Source organism: Daucus carota, chromosome 3, assembly GCF_001625215.2.
Source record: "Daucus carota subsp. sativus chromosome 3, DH1 v3.0, whole genome shotgun sequence".
Taxonomy (NCBI): domain Eukaryota; kingdom Viridiplantae; phylum Streptophyta; class Magnoliopsida; order Apiales; family Apiaceae; genus Daucus; species Daucus carota.
The window spans coordinates 16,700,281-16,719,828 of NC_030383.2; the positions used below are offsets into that span (position 1 = coordinate 16,700,281).

The following is a 19,548-nucleotide window of genomic DNA, read 5'->3' on the forward strand; positions in this document are numbered from 1 at the left end:
ACCATTTTCAAGTAAGAACTTGGAAAGAGTGTCATACCAGGTTCGAGGGGCTTGCTTCAGGCCATAGAGTGCTTTGAAGAGAAAGTATACGAAGTCTTCAAATTCTTTGTCTTCAAACCCAGGGGTTGTTCAACATAGACTTCCTCTTCCAGATCACCATTCAGGAATGCACTTTTCACATCCATCTGATATACTTTGAAGTTGGAGTGTGCAGCAAATGCTAAGAACATCCTGATTGCTTCAAGCCTAGCAACTGGAGCATAGGTTTCATCATAATCAATTCCTTCTTCTTGTGAATAACCCTTTGCAACCAGTCTTGCCTTATTCCTCGTAACAATACCATCTTCATCCAGTTTGTTTCTAAAAACCCATCTAGTGCCAACTATAGATTTTCCTTTAGGTCTTGGCACCAGCTTCCAAACTTTCTGCCTTTCGAATTGATTGAGTTCTTCCTGCATTGCAGATACCCAATCTGGATCACTTAGAGCCTCTTCAACTTTCTTTGGTTCTATCTGAGACAAGAATCCAGCAAAGTTGCATTCATTTTGAGTTGCTCTTCTAGTCTGCACTCCTGTGTCTGGATCACCAATGATTTGTTCAACAGGATGGTCTCTACTCCATACCCTTTGTCTTGGCAGATTCAATCTTGATGATTCACCAAAATCATAGTTGTGTTGAGTGTGATGACTAGTGGATCCACTTTGACTTACTCCCCCTGAGCTGATATAGATTCTATTTGATGATCCTCCACTTTGACCACTGTGACCATGATGATCATTTGTATTGTTGCCAATACTTCCTCCAGATGGTTCAGGATCAGCATTTCCTTCATTTGAATTAGGTTCCCTTATATCAGCTTCAGGTTGATCTTCTCCTAAATAGATGTCTTCTAAATTCTCAAACTCCAGAGAATCAGATTCATTTTCTTTTTGGAGACTTGGGAGTTTGGTATCATCAAATCTTACATTGATGCTTTCAATCAGTTTGTCGTCATTGATCAGATAAACCCTGTAGGCCTTAGACTCCAAAGAATAACCCAGAAATATGCCTTCTTCAGCTTTGGCATCAAACTTTCCCAAATGCTCTTCTTTTAACACAAAGCATTTTGCACCAAACACATGAAAGTAACTCAGTGATGGTTTTCTGTTGGCCATTACTTCATAAGGAGTCTTATCCAAATCCTTGTTAATCAGGGTACGATTTTGAGTGTAGCAAGCAGTGCTTACAGCTTCAGCCCAGAAATAGATTGGAAGTCTTGATTGACTAATCATAGTCCTTGCTGCTTCAATCAAGGTTCTGTTCTTCCTTTCTACGACACCATTTTGTTGTGGAGTCCTTGGAGCTGAATACTGACGAGAGATGCCCTTATCAGTACAGAAGTCATTAAGAACAGCATTACGAAATTCTGTTCCATTATCTGATCTGATTGCCCTTACTGGCAGATCTGCTTCCTTTTCAATCTTCTTGATATGATCAATGATGACGAGTGTTGCTTCATCCTTTGAATGTAAGAATAATGCCCATGTGTATTTTGAGTAGTCATCGACGATCACAAGAGCATATCTTTTCCTTGATATAAAAGGGATGTTGACTGGTCCAAACAAATCCATATGAATCAGTTGAAGGGGTGAACCAATGTCAGTCATGCCTTTGCTCCTGTGTGATGCTTTCTTTGACTTCCCTTTTTCACATGCATCACAGAGTCTTTCTTGACAGAATTCTTTTTGTGGCAATCCTCTCACAAGTTCCCTTTTGACTAAAGAGTTCATAGTCTTAAAGTTTAAGTGTGAGAGCTTCCGATGCCATAACCAACTATCATCAGCAGAGGCCTTGGTGTAGAAACACTTGACCTCCCCCTTACTTGCTGAGTCTATGTCGGCTATAAACAAACTTGATTTTCTTACACCACGGAGGGTAAGATCCTTGTTCTTCCTGTTCTGGATTAAGCAAACTTCCTTCTGAAAGATTACGTCGTATCCTTTGTCACAGAACTGACTGATACTCAGTAAGTTGTGCTTGAGTCCTTCCACCAGAGAGATATCTTCAATGATGACATTTCCAACTTTCAGCTTACCATATCCCGTTGTAAATCCTTTGCTGTCATCTCCAAAGATTACAATTGGGCCGGTTCTCATCACCACATCTGTGAGCAGGGACTTTTCTCCAGTCATGTGTCTTGAACAACCACTATCAAGAACCCACACAACTTTACTTTTCCTTCCTGTGCCCTGCATTCACAAATGGATTAAACTTTCTTTGGTACCCAGACGTTCTTGGGTCCAGGTGATTTAGTAGAAACAGGATTATCAACAGAAACTAGTTTAACATGTGCTTGTTCAGGGGTGACTGGACTCTTCTCCTTTTTAGTCTTAGCAGTAGTGCTTTTAGACTTGGAGTTGGGAGTTTCCTTCTTCTTAGAAGGACTAGCAGTCTTTGCCACAGGGGCAACAGAAGGTGCAGGCATATTCATATTCATGGTAGATGGTGCAGAAAAAGATGCATTCAACATGGTAAAGCATGCAGACATCATATTCATAGCACATAGCATGCAACCTACTCTACCACATGGCAAATGAACAGCATTCATGTTAACAGTATTAGGCATGCTAGAAACAGAATTATCTACTTTAATCACTTTACATGCATGAGTAAGATGATTAGTAGAATTGCAATTATTACAAACCTTTCTAGCATTAGAATTCCTAGAATTGGTGTTCTTAGGATCTAACTTGCCATTCATGTTGTTCTTCTTTTTGTTGGAACTAGTACTTCCTAATCCAGTTTTATCTGAGTCATCTCTGACATGGGAATTAGAAGGCACATCTTGTGATTCCTGTTTTACTTGAGGCTTAACAACTTCCTCATTTTTCAACTCTTCCTTGATGACAAGGTCTTCTTCTATCAGAGGTTCTGTTTGTGCCATTCTAAAGATAGGGGTCTTGGTGTTCTTCAGAATTTTAGGTATATTTGTTCCTTCAGGAGCATTCTCAGTTCCTACTGAAACAAATATGCCTTCATTCTCTTTTCTCTTCTTTCTTTTAGCTCTTTCCAAAGAACTATAGTCAAGGCCAATAGCAACCTTCTTATCAACCCTTTGACTATCCAAGATCTCTTTCTGTAGAAAAGCAGAATTCTGATAGGCCCTAAGCTTAGTTTCTAGGTCAGCAATTTGAGACCTAAGGGACTCCTCAATTTCTGCACTACACTTCTCCTTATTCTCTAGATATTCAATTCTATCTTTAAGGTTAGTGTTCATGAGTTTCTCTAAAGCTAATTCATCTACTCTTTCTTCAAGTTTAGCTATCTTTAGAGAGAGACTACAGTTATCTGATTCTGAAGCTAATAAACTAGTGTGCAAGTTGTACATCTCTTGACCTAGTTCATTTATAGTCTTTTTATAATCAGCAGTAGTCATGTCATCAACAGAAATTTCAGGAGATACCTGAGATGGAGATTCCTCGACAGTGTCAGCCATTAATGCAAATGCATAATTGCTCTGGACAGGTTCATCATCAGAATCTGTGTCATCCCAGCTTTTTCCCTCAGCAATGTAAGCCCTTCCTTTGTGCTTGGCCACCATTGCTTCCAACTTAGCTTTTAGCTTCTCATTTTCTTTCTTCAGATCCTCATAAGAATTCTTCTTATCATATGAGTTGCTTCTAACAGGAGCAGCTTTGGGTTTCCTGCACTCTGTTGCAAAGTGCCCTAAGTCATTGCAGTTGTAGCATCTGACCTTGCTCTTGTCATACATGTTTGGTTTGAAACTGCCAGTACTCTTTGACCCTGACCCTGAGTATCCTCCTTTACCCTGAAACTTGTTTCCTGAAGCTTTCTTGTACCGGGGGTTCTTCCTGAACTTGATATGCTTGAACCTTGCAGCCATATAAGCCATTGACTTATCTTCCAGCTGCTCCAGCTCTTCCTGAGTGTAGAACTCATCCTCCGGTTCTCCAGAAACTTCATCAATTTCAGCTTCCACAATCTCAGTATTGGTAGAAGGATGGTCAGATTTGATGGATGAACAATCATTCCGAGCAACAGTGTGATCATTGATACCATATTCAACTAATTGTTGATAACCAAAGTATGGTTGATCAGCAATAAGTGCAGTGGTCTTCTGTAAGGCTATACTCTTGGATTCTGTTGATCCACCACCATATATAATCTTTCTTTGTTCAAGTTCCATCTCAAACGTCTTCAGTTTTCCAAACAGCTTTTCCAAAGTCATAGTTCTGAAGTCGCTTCTTTCCCGGATGGTCTCTGTCTTTACAACAAGATGGGGTGGCATCACAAATGAGAACTTTCTGTTAATCTCTTTCTGTGGATAAGTCTTTCCATGCAGGGTGAGTTCATTCAACAACAGCATGAATCTTTCATAGATTTGAGAAATGTTCTCTCCAGGTATTGCCTGAAATGCTTCATATCTGGCAATTAGCATATCGTATCTATTTTCCCTGACTTCTTCAGATCCCTCCATCAATGCCTCAATAGTGTCCCACATCTGCTTTGAAGTTTTCAGACTTAGTATCAGATGTGTCATTGTCTTGGTCATTGATTCAACAATTATGAGTTGCAGATTATGATCATGTGCAACATATTCCTTATCCGTGTCAGTGTATTCACTTTTCTCTTTGGGAACAGACTTCTGTGGAATACGAACACCATTTTCAACAGATTCAGGAATAATCTTCATAGGCACAAATGGACCATTTTCCAGAATCCCAATGAACATGGGATTAGCAACTCTGATGTACAGCAACATCTTCATCTTCCAGTTGTTGTAGTCATCCTTGTCAAATGGAGGTACTTTGATTCCTAACTTGTGTGTCGACATTGTTATCAGATAAAATTACGATTGTACGGACAGCTAGCTTTTCAGATTGGTTACGGATCTCAGATCTGTATATCGATCAGCTAAGCTCTGATACCAATTGTTAGGTCCAATCAGACGTAGAAGGGGGGGGGTTGAATACGTCGTACCAATTTCTTCGATTTAATTTAATTGCGGATAATCTTGTTTCAGTCCATGTTAAATCAATCGTAAATAAATAACTCCAGCAAGTCGGGAAATATTCTTATATTAGAAAAGGTAAGCGGTGTCTGCTAGTTTTCTGGAGTAAGTTCGGGCTGAAAGAAAATAGTAAAACGCCATTGCCTCGTCACGAAGCTGTCGTGATTTCTTCTTTTTCGACTTTTTGATTGGTGTACTCTTGTTGGTGCATTTTAACTTTTGTCTGTTCTCATGAAAGTATTTAATCTTCCTAATGAACCAAGTGTTGGTTAATTGCAAATTTTTAGTCAATCCAGTCTTTTCAACTTCAGTGTGATATTTTTTCTAATCTCCCTAATGAACCAAGTGTTGTTTCATTAATATAAGATTTTGGGGTGTTAGGTCTTCGGTATCACTATATCCATGATCAGTGCCCTAAATTTCAGAATCTGAAAATGGTCTCAAATAACATTTACAAACGCTACATCGTCTTTTGTTATGATCTACCGTTTTTTTCTAAACGCTACATCGTCTTTTGTTATGATCTACCGTTTTTTTCTCAACGCTACATCGTCTTCTGTTACGATCTATCATTTTCTTCTCAAATTGAAAACGCGTTACTAAATAGTGTTGAGGAACGCGTTATTAACTAGTATTGAGGGTATTTTTTCCAACTATGTTATTCTGCGCATTAGTTTCCGAATTTGTGATCTGAAGTCATTTTTCGATATTCTTCCATGAAGACGTCTCCTGCCATTCAATTAAAGAATCTACATGTTCCATTAAGATCATATTTTGATATCTCTCCTTCCATTCAATTGAAGATACATACATCTATCTAAAGGCTGATGGAAGGTAGGTTACCGATATAGGATGGTTTAAGCCTCTTATAAAATCTTTCCATGACTATGGCTCAAATACTGAAATAAATAATAAAAATTTTATCAATTAAACACATATTTAGCCTACAGAAAGAGGGATTCACATTTGAGATTTTATTTAAGACACCATAATTCAAGTATTTAGGATTTTATTTAAGAGACAACAATTAAAATACAAAATTGAGACTGGAATTTAGAATGGAGGCAAAGACACACTTACATATCACATATGGAAATGATATATAGAAATAGAATGCCGATTGCCCGATGCTTTTCAATCTTCAGTTTATCATCTTGCCAAGCCAGTGTTTCTTCAAAATTTTAAGTTTTAAGTGTTAACCCCAAACCCCAAACTGAGTAGCTCAAAATGTAAATGGATATGCACGTGTCTGCTTCTTATGCTTAAGAGAGACTGATCTATCATTTTTTTAACAATATATACGGGGGCAAGTGCATATATTCACATAAACAAAAGTAAAAAAATCAAAAATAAAATTATTAGGTGGGCACGTGACCCCAGGGGTCCTTCTTTGTATCCGCCTCTGTTGCAGATGCGAGACAGTTTACCACTCGTTAGCACTAAAATGTTGGTCTTGATCTCTTGAATAGATCATTGATGCCTGTCAAATCTTTCTTTTGTTTTTTAGCGTGGGAAAATGCTCTGTGATGATAAAATAAAATATTTATACTTATATTAATATGCATGAAATTTGTGAAAAGGATTAACATGTAGAAATGGGAAGAATAGCAGTCAATATAAGAGCATCTCCAATGGGAGGTGCCAATAGGAGTGCCAATGCTACGTGGCATGACATGGACCAACACTCTCGTTGGCACCCCATTGAGATGTTAGAGTGCTATTGGGTGCAGTGGCGGAGCCAGGACTTTTAGCGAGAGGGGGCACCATATAAATTTCCAGCAACAAAACAAAATATATAAATATATAGCAAAAATATTTACAAGTTCATGTGATAATATTACAAGTTTTCACGACGAGTTTTCATGTTTTGGAATCGCTGCATGATCAGTTCATTGTCAACGCAATCAAAAATTTCCCTTTCGATATATATAACTAAACTATCATTTAACCACTGATCTCCAATGCGATTTCGCAGCTTTGTCTTAACAAGATGCATTCCTGAAAATACTCTTTCCACGCTTGCTGTTGCCACTGGCAAGATCAAAGACAATGTTAGTAACTTGTATACCAGAGGATACACTTTGTCCCTTCCTAGTTCAACCATTTTTTTGGCAAGAGCGGTAATCCCTTTCAAATCAGAAAATTCAATACGTGACAGCATATCGGTTATATAATTCTGAAGTTGGTCATCAAGGGCGAGGAGTTCAATTGGAGAAAAGTCTTCAGGATAACACCCACCAAGTTGAATTAACTTTTTGTTAGGTCCAATCAGACGTAGAAGGGGGGGGGGGGTTGAATACGTCGTACCAATTTCTTCGATTTAATTTAATTGCGGATAATCTTGTTTCAGTCCATGTTAAATCAATCGTAAATAAATAACTCCAGCAAGTCGGGGAATATTCTTATATTAGAAATAATCCTCGGGTGCTACAAATTCCAACACAAGTGTCGGCTGCAGAGACTACAATCACTCTATTACAAACTCTCGATAAATACGATCTTCTAATTTAACTCTCGAGAATGTGTATAGTGTGTGCACTTACAAAGTGTGTAGTTGGTTTCAAATGAAACTACAAGGCTCTATTTATAGGCTTTACAAAATCTAACCATGGTTAACGAGTTCGTCCTGGACGGATTCGTTTTATAAAAAAAACTAACTCCATTGGATGCAGAAAGTGGCGCCAACTTTATATACATATATATTTGTATATATATATAACAAAGTTGCGCCTCAATCACCACTTACTGTATTGCCTTTACTTGGAATAAATCTAAGTGAATGGTGTGAAGGAGAGTGCATGGACAGGAGGCGCAACATTTGACTTTTGGTCAAATGTTGCGCTTCAACCTTCAGTATACAATGCCCTCTTGAATTTGCACTTAGAGAAATTCTTCAGGGAGGAAAGTTGCGCTTGGACGAGAGTGAGAGTGGGTGGCGCCAACTTTGACCTTGAGTCAAACGTTGCGCCCACCTGAACTTGCGCTTCACAGTACAAGAGTTTGTACTTGGCATATATATTGAAGCTCTTGTGCGTAGCGCAAGCTTTGACTTTTTGTAAGTCAAAGTTTGCGCCAAGTACCCCTTGTGTCCTCCTGAGATGTTTTAAGCACTTAGACAAATTTACAAGTATTCTCCTTTTTGCACCATTATATATATATATTATTAATTGTTTATTTAATTACTTGAATTATTTATATTCAGGTAATTCACAATTAATATATATATATATATATATATATATATATATATATAATAATGAGTTCTTTGGCAGCATATCCTGAAGCAGCTCGATTGACTTGATCAATTAATTTGTTGATCGAATCCACTGAATACTTTCGTATGTCCTGACGTCCTGTGCACTGGTCTGGTTCACGAACGACTCGAACTGAAATACTTCTTTGAATCCTTTGCTTGATAATATACTTGATCAGTCATTCCGGGTTAGATGTTGCTTCGATAAATTTGATTATTAAATAATCAAATTAAATATACTGGAATCTTCTGGTCTTTGATACTTGATCTTCAGGCAATCTTGATAGCAGAAACACATTGTACTTTATTCTTCACTGAGGCTTGAACATGTTAATGAACTTCTTTCAGTGGACGGATGCTCGTCTCAGATATCTTGATTGTCTTTGTCTGTTCGTATCGAATCTCCAACCTGTAGATTCCTGTATTATACTTACGTATTGTTTCCTGTCTTTAGTTGTGTTGAGTTATCGTAATTACATTTACGTTACATTATGCTTTACACTTTTGTTTATCAAAAGCAACAAACAAATCATCCGGGCACAAACATGAAATGCAGAGGAGTAATGTAGTATTCACCTCATCAAAACGACTATTTAATTCTTGGAGTTGCATATCAATTATAGAATAAAAAACCTCCACAGGATAATGATGTAAGTTTGTTTTCTGATATGATTTGCGTCGGGATCTACCTCTAGGCATAATTATGTGCACTATCAGGACCACCAACGTGTTTCTCGATCCTATCTTTCTTCTTCCAATTTGAGTAACCTTTACAAACGAAAGCATCATTCTCCCAAGCAACGTCTTTAAATAAATAGCAACATAAACAAAAGGCTGCATCTTTTTTTTATGTTGTACCCCAACCAATTTGAAAATTCTTTAAACCATTTTGGGTTGAATCTTCTGCATTTTTGTCCAAACTTTGTCAATGGAAATATATGATTGTCCGGTTGGCAAGGACCTTGAAGCATGTATCTTCTCCTGACTTCATCTTGTATATTAACATTTTAATTTTCAATTGGAATCCTCAGCCCTGGATCAGACTCAAGTGTCGCTAAATTGATCACTCTGCTTTCATCTCTTATAATATTTTGAGAATTTTCAGCTACTACGGTTGGTGGCACTGGCACAAGCGGCACAACAGCTTCCGCTTCTGACTTCCTTTTATAAAATCTCTCCATTTCTGTTTAATAGAAGCATGACCAAATAATTACAAGAGATTTTAAAATTCTAAGATATCTACTGACTATTCTTGAAAAATATCCTAGAAGCCCAGAATGAGAACTATAACTACACAGTAAATTTTAATACAAGAAGATCATCGCTAATTCACTATTTAATCACAATTCACAATCCAAATATATAAACAACAATCCATCACTCTTTAGTCTTACAACACTTAAAACTCAACATATATACAACTACAAGAATACAAAGAAAATTAATGATGATGCAGAGAAGAGAAATTACCTGATAAAGGAATTGTTGAAGAAATATGAAAAGGAATCACCCCCTTGCCCGGATAAGTGATGATGCAGGTGTTATCGTTTGATTTTGGCTTTTGGGTTGTGGTTTGTGTAAAAGGAGCCGAAGAAGCTCTAGGGATTATATGTGATCAGCTGTGAAAAGTATGTACAGGAGTATACAACTTGGTAAAGTAAGTGGGTCCTACAAAAATTTTTTTTTTTTTTTTAGAAAACTCTACGGGGGCACGTGTCCCCCCGGGCCCCCACGTGCCACCGCCACTGATTGGGTGCCATTGAGATGTTAGAGTGCTATTGAGGTGCCAAGTGAGTTAGCTTTGGGGTGCCAAAAGTTGACAACCCATAAAGTAGTAGCTGGGTGCCAACTTCATTTGTGGTCCCAATAATACATTAATATAGACTTGTGGTCCAAATAATACATAAAATATTATTTCTCTACTAATAAAGTTGTTAAGCAACACTGCAGAAGAAAGATTGGTGATGGTAGGAGTACTAGAGTTTGGCAAATCCCTTGTTACCATGCTGTGACAATGGTTTTCCTACAACTGCACCTCATGAGGAATTAAAAGATATTTTGGTGCATAATTTGAAGACTGAAGATCATAGAGCATGGGATGCAGATGTGTTGAATGATTTGTTTAACGAGCGTGACAGAGCATTGATCGAGCAGATTCCAATACCTAGTCGAAGTAGACCTGATTCATGGTACTGGCCTTTGGATGATAAAGGTATGTTTACTGTCAAGAGTTGTTACAGAAGTATTCGAGGAGAGTGTACAAATACTGAAGGTGGATTTTGGAAGCAGTTGTGGAGTCTTCAGTTGCCTGGTAAGATTATAAATTTATTGTGGAGGGCTTGTAAAAATGTGTTACCCACGGCTTCAGAGTTAATTAAAAAGCATGTCAATATCGACTTGATGTGTCCATGGTGCCGTTCACAACCTGAAACTCCAGTGCATATGCTGTTTATGTGTACATTTGCTAAGGAGATGTGGAGTAAGATAGGATTTCAAGATATTATTCCTGTAGACGAAAATGTAACAGTGCTACAAGTTTTGATTAATGCTTTCAGGGGTAGTAATCGAGATAAACGAGCTCTCATCGGTTTGTTTTATTGGAGTATCTGGTTTAGACGCAATACTTGGGTGTGGGATAAGCAGTCCATATCAGTGTTTGGGGTACATTCTATGGCTTTGCAATTGCTACAAGATTGGAGACGCAGTCAGGAGTGTAGTGAGGGTAGTGATCATCGAAGCGAACGAACACAAATTCGACGCTGGTGTAGACCTCGGGAAGGGTGGATTAAAGTAAATATAGATGCTGCTTGTCATCATCAGTCAGAGTTTATAGGAATGGGTTGTGTTGCTAGAGATGACAGGGGTAGTTTTGTACGTGCTTGAAGTTTGAAGATGAGAGGAAGGATGTCGCCACGGGAGGCTGAGGCATGGAGCTTTAGAGCGGCTTTATTATGGATGAAAGAATGGAGGACCCAGAAGTGTATTTTTGAACTAGACGCAAAATCAGTAGTAGATGCAGTGCATGATATTAGAGGGTATTCTAATTTTCACACTATAATTGAAGAGTGTGAAGAAATTCTAAAACACTTTCAAGAAGTGTTAGTTGTGTTTGAAAATAGATCTGCGAATCAAGTTGCCCATGAGTTAGCACAGGTGGCTTATTCCATGACAGATCCTATGGAGTGGGTGGATTATGCTCCAGACTTTCTGCTTTGTAATCTTATTTCTGATGAGTATTAATGCAAGTACAACTTTTCAAAAAAAAAGTTGGCATCTTGGAGTGCCAACCAGTGGAGTGAATTTTGAAAGAAGGGTGCTAAAAATAATTTAGAAGAGTGTGAATATAAAAAATAATATTTTGAGTTGTGTCAAAATTGGCACCCCTTGAAAGGTGCCAACCATTGGAGATGCTCTAACACTTTAAAGGGACAAAATTATTGTCTACAATTTTTTTAGAGCTTGTTTATGTGTGGGGGTTTAAAACTGTTCCTTACTTTTAAACTGAAAAATGATGTAATAAATCAGAACCTAATTTAAAGTCAAAAATAATTGAGAAAATGACTTAAAACCATAAGCCAGTTTGAGATATTTTTTGTGTAACATAGTTTTTTTGAATTTTTTAAACAAAAATCATCCAAAAATTTCTTTTATTTTTTATTATTACATTTTTAATAATAAACAAATGATTAATAAAACAAAATCAACCAAACAATATTTTAAACCCCCGATTTATCACGTTAAATAATGAATCACAATTTTAAACTATGATATTATTAGCTATATATATTCGATCTGTAATTAATTAAAATAATATTTTATTATAATATATCCGCTCTGTTCGGAGTACAACAAGATTATGGGGCTGTTTGGCCGAATTTAAAATAAGTGCTTCTTGGTTAAAGTAAAAAAGTGAATCAGAAGTGAGAAGTAAGTTAAGACTTATAAGAGCAAGTCCAACACTATGCTAAGGTTCCCTAAAAATATTATAAAATAATATGTCTTAGTGATTTAGCACATGAGCTCCAATAGTACTCCTTATATCCATTCTTTATTATTATAATAATATTAAATTTAAACAACTGCCATCAATTTAAGAGAGGGAAATGATGTGGAGGAGAGAGGGAAATGAATATTTTAATGATAAAAATAGTTTAGAAGTGGCTAGCATATTCTAAAAATAGGGAAGGGGAGGCTTGTGTTAGTGATTTAGCACATCACTAGCATAGTGTTAGAGTGCAATTTTATCTCATATTCCCTATTTTTGGATTTAAGACTTGATTTAGCTCACTTATTGGACCTGCTCTAATTGATTAAAATGTTTGGGAAATAAGTAGATGTCGTGACACAAAAGTTAGCATACCTAACTTTTATAAGTGCTTCTTAACTTTTTACACAAACAATACAAATAAGTGCTTATAACTTATAAACTCGGAAGCCCGGGTACCCCTGTGTAACCAACTAATTTACAGGTACAGTGACAGTTAACTCTTTATCTCTTATTGCAGTATCCACTATCCTGTGATGTTTGTAGCTTTAAGAAGCTATGGGTGTCTGCTCAAATTTGAACCAACCATGGAACTCTATACACCCCACAGTTACACTCTTCCGATATTGCAAAACACAAGCTGATATTAATCAAATACATGCCAGAATTATAACTACAGGTCTTATTAGAAGTTCTTTACTTACTACAAAGCTCATCATCAGTTTCACTTCTTCGCAGCACACTCCACTCATTAAGTTTGCTCGTTACGTTTTGAATTATAGAAATGATGGTGACCCATTTCTGTGGAATTTAGTTATCAAGTGTTTTTCTCATGGTGAAGAGCCCATTGAGGCTGTTGTGTTGTTCTGTTTGATGCTTGAAAAGGGGGTTTTTGTCGATAAGTTTTCGTTTTCTTTGGTTTTGAAAGCTTGTTCTAGATTGCAGTTGGTGAATGAAGGGGTGCAGATTCATGGGTTGTTGAGGAAATTTGAGTTTGGGTGTGATTTGGTTCTGCAGAATTGTTTGATTTGTATGTATTGTAAATGTGGGTGTGTTGAGTTAGGTCGTCGAGTTTTCGATGAGATGATTGTTAGGGATTCTGTTTCGTTTAATTCGATGATTGATGGGTATGTTAAGAGTGGAAAGATAGGTCTGGGGAGGGATTTGTTTGATTCTATGCCGGTTGAGTTGAGGAATTTGATAACTTGGAATTGTATGATTAGTGGATATGGTGATAGGTTTGAGAGTGCTTGGGAGTTGTTTAGGGAAATGCCGGAGAGGGACTTGATTTCTTGGAATTTGATGCTTGATTGTTGCGCGAAATGTGGGGAGATGGAAGTTGCTAATGATTTGTTTAATAAAATGCCGAAAAGGGATGTGATTAGTTGGGCTAATATGATCGATGGGTATGGAAGGTTAGGTTGTGTTGATATTGCTAGGGGCTTGTTTGATGACATGGGTGAGAGGGATGTTGTTTCATATAATGTGATGATGGCTGGGTATGTTCAGAATGGGCATTGTAAGGAAGCTTTAGAATTGTTTCATGTTATGTTGCGTGAGAGAAAGTTTTATCCTGATCATACAACTTTTGTGATTACTCTTTCAGCAATTGCGCAATTAGGAAACATTGATGAAGGAATTTTTGTTCATAGGTACTTGGAGGAAAATAATTTTATGGTTGAGGGAAAACTTGGTGTGTCCCTTATAAACATGTATGCAAAATGTGGAAGCATAGAGATCGCTATGCATGTATTTGAGATTATAAAAGAGAAAAATGCTGATCACTGGAATGCAATGATTGGTGGGTTGGCTGTTCATGGTTTGGGCGAAATAGCATTTGACTTGTTCATTGAAATGGAGAGACTTTGTGTACAACCAGATGACATTACATTCATAGGAGTGTTAAATGCTTGTGGTCATGCTGGCATGGTGAAAGAAGGCATAATATGTTTTGAAATAATGAGAAGAATTCATAAATTAGAGCCTAAACTACAACACTATGGATGCATGGTTGACATACTCGGTCGAGCAGGGCATATAGAAGAAGCTGCAAGATTTATACAGGACATGCCAATTGAGCCAAATGATGTTGTTTGGAGAACTCTGCTTAGTGCTTGTAAGATTTATGAAAATCTGAGTATTGGAGAGGACGTGGCTAAGTATTTGATTCGCAGGGATCCTCATAATTCAGGCTCGTATGTGCTTCTGTCCAATATCTATGCTAGTTTGAGTATGTGGGATTGTGTCAGAAATGTAAGGACAATAATGAAAGAAAGAGAACTGGAGAAAATTCCAGGTTGTAGTTGGATTGAAATAGAGGGAGCTCCTCATGAGTTCTTGGTGGGTGATAGATTGCATCCTCAAGCAAAAGAGATATATTCCTCGTTAGACATGTGGCACAATATAATCAGAGATGTCATGTTTTAGAAACTGATGTAACTAAGAAGTTTTCGCAGACACATTGTTAAGCCAAACGCGATTCCTCCATTTTTTGTTGTTTTATTGGAATTCATCCAGCACTGTCTCAAACGAGCATTTATGTTGAACCTGAGTTCCAGAACTCCAGAAGATCGAGAGCAGCCAAGCAGGTATTGAGGTTATAGTGCTTTGATGTTCAGCCCTTAGATTTTTGCAAAGAACATGTGACCATGAAATCTGTCTTTGCTGTTACCTTTGAGCAAATTGAAATAGACTAGTTAAATCAGTAGCAGATCAATGGCAAGTAAATTATAATATCAAAACTACATATTTCAGTGTTCTAATGAATATACACTAAACAGGCTTTCACTAGTAAAGAGACATCTCTGCTTCATTAAGTACACATGGTTCTAGTACTGGTTGTTTTAAGTAGTTAATTAAGTAATATCTCAAAGTGTAACAAAAACTAGGACCCCTATATGTTTTGGATTGTGGGAAGTGAACATTCACCAATTATATTAGCAGACCTCAACTCTCAAACAAACAGGTACTGTGATATGTAACCAAGAAGGATTAGTAAAGTAATTTAATTTTGCCGAAGTCATGCAAAATCAAATTACATTTAGCAAATCATGTTGTAATATTATTGTCGATCAATCTGGTCAACTCATTGTAGAAGTTCTGATCCAACTAATACTCTCCTATTTAATGAAAGTAATTTATATAAAAATATAAAAATTCATTAAATATTAAACTTGACTTTTCTATGTTGATTACAAAACTCATATTTCATTTATATATTTTGTCACAGAAGGACCACTAAACTAAAGTCAAAGAAATTATTTAACTGCTTATTCTGTTGCAGGGACTAGGAATATTACCAAGTAGTTCCGTTGCGTTGGCAGTTGCATCCTAATTCCTACCAACTATTATGACAAAATAATTATATATTTAAAAATAACAATAAGTATTATACTTTGAAAATATATATTGTTTAATTTAAATTGCAAAGTTTATCTTTAAAAAACTAATTTTAATACAAATAAAAATAATGATCTTGACAAAATATTCAAAAAAAATTTGCTAGTTTGATAAAACATAATTTGACCTTAAGAAAACATATTAACATTAACATGATACATAATTAAGCTACTTATTCTCAAAATATTCGACAGATTGTAGAATCTAATTGGCAGATTCCATGTAGCCGGTGAGTAAATAAAGTTTCTGTCCTTTGAACTTATAAATTATTGAAATGTTTGGATAGTTTTTTTTAGTATAATATCAGTGTTTTATCCAAACAATCCCACAAATGCAGAAATGAGCTTATTGAGGAAAAAAGTCACCCACTATTCAAATAAAAGAAGTGTCAAATGGTAAAAAAGTATGTTCAGGCAGATGTAGCTGTGGTACAGCTTGGCATGCCAGGCTAGCCCAAGCAACAGGTACAAGACTATCAGTTGACCTTTTACATAATTACATCCATGCAAGCCATCATACAGATTACAGACATACACTCTTCTCCAGGTGAAAATTTTGATATATTTTGCTTTGTTAGAAATGATGTTAAGTTCTGTCCAATCTAAATGGCCTCATACTTGTATTCTTGTCTTGTTGATTCTGTACAAGTTGACAGTTTCAGCAAGTAAATCATCATCAGTCTCTTACTTGAAACACTGTGCTTCTGTTGTCCCTGAGGCAACTCCAACAACTTATAATGCAAATGTTTCCTTCCCTTATCTGAGAACATTAACTTCTTTTATCAAAGGCAACCAAAGAATCTTCCGCAGGAACTCATTCTATACTTCTCTAACTTCCGTCAATTTTCACTCAGTAAGAGATATCTATGAAACAGATCTTCACGGGGTTTACAAGATTGATGCAGAATTAAGTTTCAGTGTGTACAGTAATAATAATATTTATGATCTTGTAAGCAATTCAACTCATGGGAGATCATCTCGACGTCCCAGGATGTATGGTCAATTGATTTTCTTGCTGCATGGATTCTGGTCAGAGTCTTCTGGGAAAGGTTGCTTTATAGGATCTGCTCCTTGGTACTCCAGTGAAGGTGAGCCTCTCAATCTTGAAGTTATGTTTAAGCTGAATTTTTCTATGAGTTCCACATATTCTAATAGTTTTGTAACTGGGGAGTTAAAAAGCCTGAGTCACTTGAATGATGAGAGTTATTTTAGTCCGATTTCAATATTGTCTTTTCCAGAAGTAACGTGGTATGAGTACAAGTTGATATCTGAGGAAAATCTGAAAGGTTTCAATGTATTTAATAATACTAAAAAAAGATCAGTTCTTGGTTCACAAACTGGAGAAATTTGTTCCATTTTCAACAGAAATTATATTACTTTTAATTTGGAGTATGCTAGCAGTTGCAGCAGTTCTCTGAAGAATTGTTCTCTGCTTGATGGAAAACCTGAATATAGACCCACTTCAGTTTCCTTGCACTCCATTCAATGCAATGAATACGAAAACAAGATGCGGTTTTTGGTACACCTTACTAACAGCAGCCGTGTTGGGGGGTATGAAATGTTTGATCCCAGCACAACATTGTTTGGGGAAGGATTCTGGTACGAAAAAACAAATTCTTTAGTCCTTGTTGCTTGCAAGATTTCAAGTTCAAATTCTTTTGGAGATGCTCATGTTGGGGATTGTTCGTTTCGGTTGAGCCTGTATTACCCTTCAGTATGGTCAATTGAACATAGAGACAGAGCTGCGGGACATATTTGGACGAATAAGACTGCAGAAGATGTAGGCTACTTTGGCATGATCAATTTTAGGACTTCTGATGCATGTATTAAAGCTCCTTCTCTAAAGTACGAATACACTGAAATTGAGAAGGTAAATAAGTTTTTCCCAAAGAAGGCTGTAACAAGGGAAGAGACATTCCCAACTGGACATTATCATGATATGAGGTTTGACATGTCTGTCCCGAATTCAGAGTATTTTGGTTGGGGTTCTGCAGAACCCATTTTCATAGGCGATGAATCGTATGCTGATTTTTCTGTCTTCATACAACAATCAAGACAGGGAGGTTTTGGAAAAACTTTAGAATCCCAGGGCAGGTATGCAGAAGTTGTTTCCCATAACATTCCATTGAATATCAGTTACAAATTAATTTTTTTCTCAAATGGCGATGCCAAATTGGGAGCTGGCCATTCTTCACTGAATACATCCCTAAATTCATTCGGTCAGCTGGTTATCTCTGCCGAAGGCGTTTATGATGCTGAAACAGGACACCTTTGCATGGTTGGCTGTAGAAATCTGGTCTCCAACAATTTACTGGACTGTGATATATTACTGAATTTCCAGTTTTCAGGATCAATGAAGACTCAAGGTGGTTTAGTTAAAGGTAGCATGCAAAGCACAAGGGAACAAAGTGACGAGCTTTTCTTTCAGCACTTGAACATTACATCATCCCGGTTCTCTGATTCTGATGCAGAGCGATCTCTATGGAGGATTGATTTAGAGATCACCATGATTTTGATCTCGAACATGAATGCATGTATATTTGTTTGCTTCCAACTTTACCATGTGAAAAGGTACCCTAGTACTGTTCCTTATATGTCACTTGTTATGCTTGTGATCCTTACATTGGCGCACATGGTCCCTCTTGTGCTAAACTTTGAAGCACAGTTCTTAAGGCAACATACGCGGAATATATACCTAAATAGTTATTCATGGCTCGAAGTGAACGAGGTGATTGTAAGAGTTGCTAAAATGGTAGCCTTCCTCCTGCAATTTCAACTTCTCCGGTTAGCCTGGACAGCACGACATACAGGTGATAGTAATCAATCCGGCATATCAGTTGCTGAGAGAAAGACTTTATTAGTTTCATTGCCGATATACATTGTTGGTGGGATGGTTGCATTTTTCTTGAAATCAACGAGGAATTCCCATAGCAAGGGGCCGCTTGCACTTAACTGTTCACGAGCTTGCCAGCAACAACAAAATCTCTGGGGGGATTTTATAGCATATGCTAGCCTGATACTTGATGGCTTTCTATTCCCTCAAGTCCTTCTTAACATATTTCAGATGTCAAGGCGCAGTGCTCTGTCTACGCCATTTGTCCTAGGAACGACATTCGTTCATTCAATACCTCATGCCTACCATCTTTATCAAGCCAAAAACTATGTTCCTGCACATGATGGTCCGGATGTCTATGTGAATCGTAGTGCAGAGTTGTATTCTTCGGCTTGGGATATTATCAGTCCACTGGTGAGTTTGTTGCTTGTTGCAATCATATTTTTGCAGCAAAGATATGGTGGCCGCTTTTTCCTTCCTAAAAAATTTCAGGGAGTTGAAATTATGCGCAGAAGTGTGAGCAATTAGCACTTAGTACCTTCTGCTTGATTACGATGTTACTTCTCTGGCTCAGTAATTTCTGTAATGTATTGTTGCCGCATTTGGGCTTCTCCGTGTATTTAACAAGATCTTTTTATCCATCTCTGAATAATGTTTGTTTGTTCTTTTTTATTTGAAGGGTCCAGGTCCCCAGCACTCATATGTTGGGGAGCCCTCATCCGGCTCACACTTTTTCAGTCATTGGATGAGTTTGTAGACGGCTCAGATTTAAAAAAATTCCCGCACGTACAGCGTGTACAGCCCTTAAAAACCGCTTTACGAATAGCGTACAACGCTTTTTAAGCGCTGTAAGCACAGGCTGTACACAAAACAAATAATGAATCAGAAATGAGAACCTGGTGATATGCTGTTAGCTCATAAAAGGGCTCCTTCAGAGCTTCAATGGCAGGTGTATCGCAAGGTCAGATGCTTCCTTTGCTAGCGAGGTTAGATCAGTCAAATGAAGAGTCTCCATGTCTTATTCTTCTATGTTGCCGAACCTATTGGGTGCATCCGAAGCAAAGTAGA

The 19,548-nt window shown here is 37.2% G+C and overlaps 4 protein-coding genes across 6 annotated transcripts; all 4 read left to right on the forward strand.

The window, feature by feature from the left end:
* Window positions 1–6,606: 6,606 nt before the first annotated feature.
* On the forward strand, window positions 6,607–11,147 carry LOC108212332 (uncharacterized). The gene is made up of 3 exons (XM_064089836.1): window positions 6,607–6,719; window positions 6,987–7,131; window positions 10,341–11,147. Exons 1-3 carry the CDS (start codon window positions 6,607–6,609, stop codon window positions 11,145–11,147), a joined length of 1,065 nt encoding a protein of 354 aa, XP_063945906.1.
* A 21-nt stretch (window positions 11,148–11,168) lies between these two features.
* On the forward strand, window positions 11,169–11,504 carry LOC108212333 (uncharacterized). The gene has a single exon (XM_017384063.1). It carries the CDS (start codon window positions 11,169–11,171, stop codon window positions 11,502–11,504), a length of 336 nt encoding a protein of 111 aa, XP_017239552.1.
* A 1,238-nt stretch (window positions 11,505–12,742) lies between these two features.
* Window positions 12,743–14,965, forward strand: LOC108210388 (pentatricopeptide repeat-containing protein At2g45350, chloroplastic). The gene has a single exon (XM_064090618.1). The coding sequence runs from the start codon at window positions 12,808–12,810 to the stop codon at window positions 14,674–14,676; it is 1,869 nt and encodes a 622-aa protein (XP_063946688.1). The 5' UTR covers window positions 12,743–12,807; the 3' UTR covers window positions 14,677–14,965.
* On the forward strand, window positions 14,701–19,221 carry LOC108210387 (uncharacterized). 3 transcript variants are annotated; one of them, XM_017381643.2, is made up of 2 exons: window positions 14,701–14,837; window positions 15,986–19,221. In XM_017381643.2, the coding sequence occupies exon 2, from the start codon at window positions 16,228–16,230 to the stop codon at window positions 19,006–19,008; it is 2,781 nt and encodes a 926-aa protein (XP_017237132.1). In that variant the 5' UTR covers window positions 14,701–14,837; window positions 15,986–16,227; the 3' UTR covers window positions 19,009–19,221. The 3 variants fall into 3 exon arrangements, with proteins under 3 accessions (XP_017237132.1, XP_063946687.1, XP_017237134.1); XM_064090617.1 differs by lacking the exon at window positions 14,701–14,837 and having other exon boundaries at window positions 15,154–16,112; window positions 16,638–19,221; XM_017381645.2 differs by lacking the exon at window positions 14,701–14,837 and having other exon boundaries at window positions 16,607–16,735; window positions 17,049–19,221.
* Window positions 19,222–19,548: the final 327 nt, after the last annotated feature.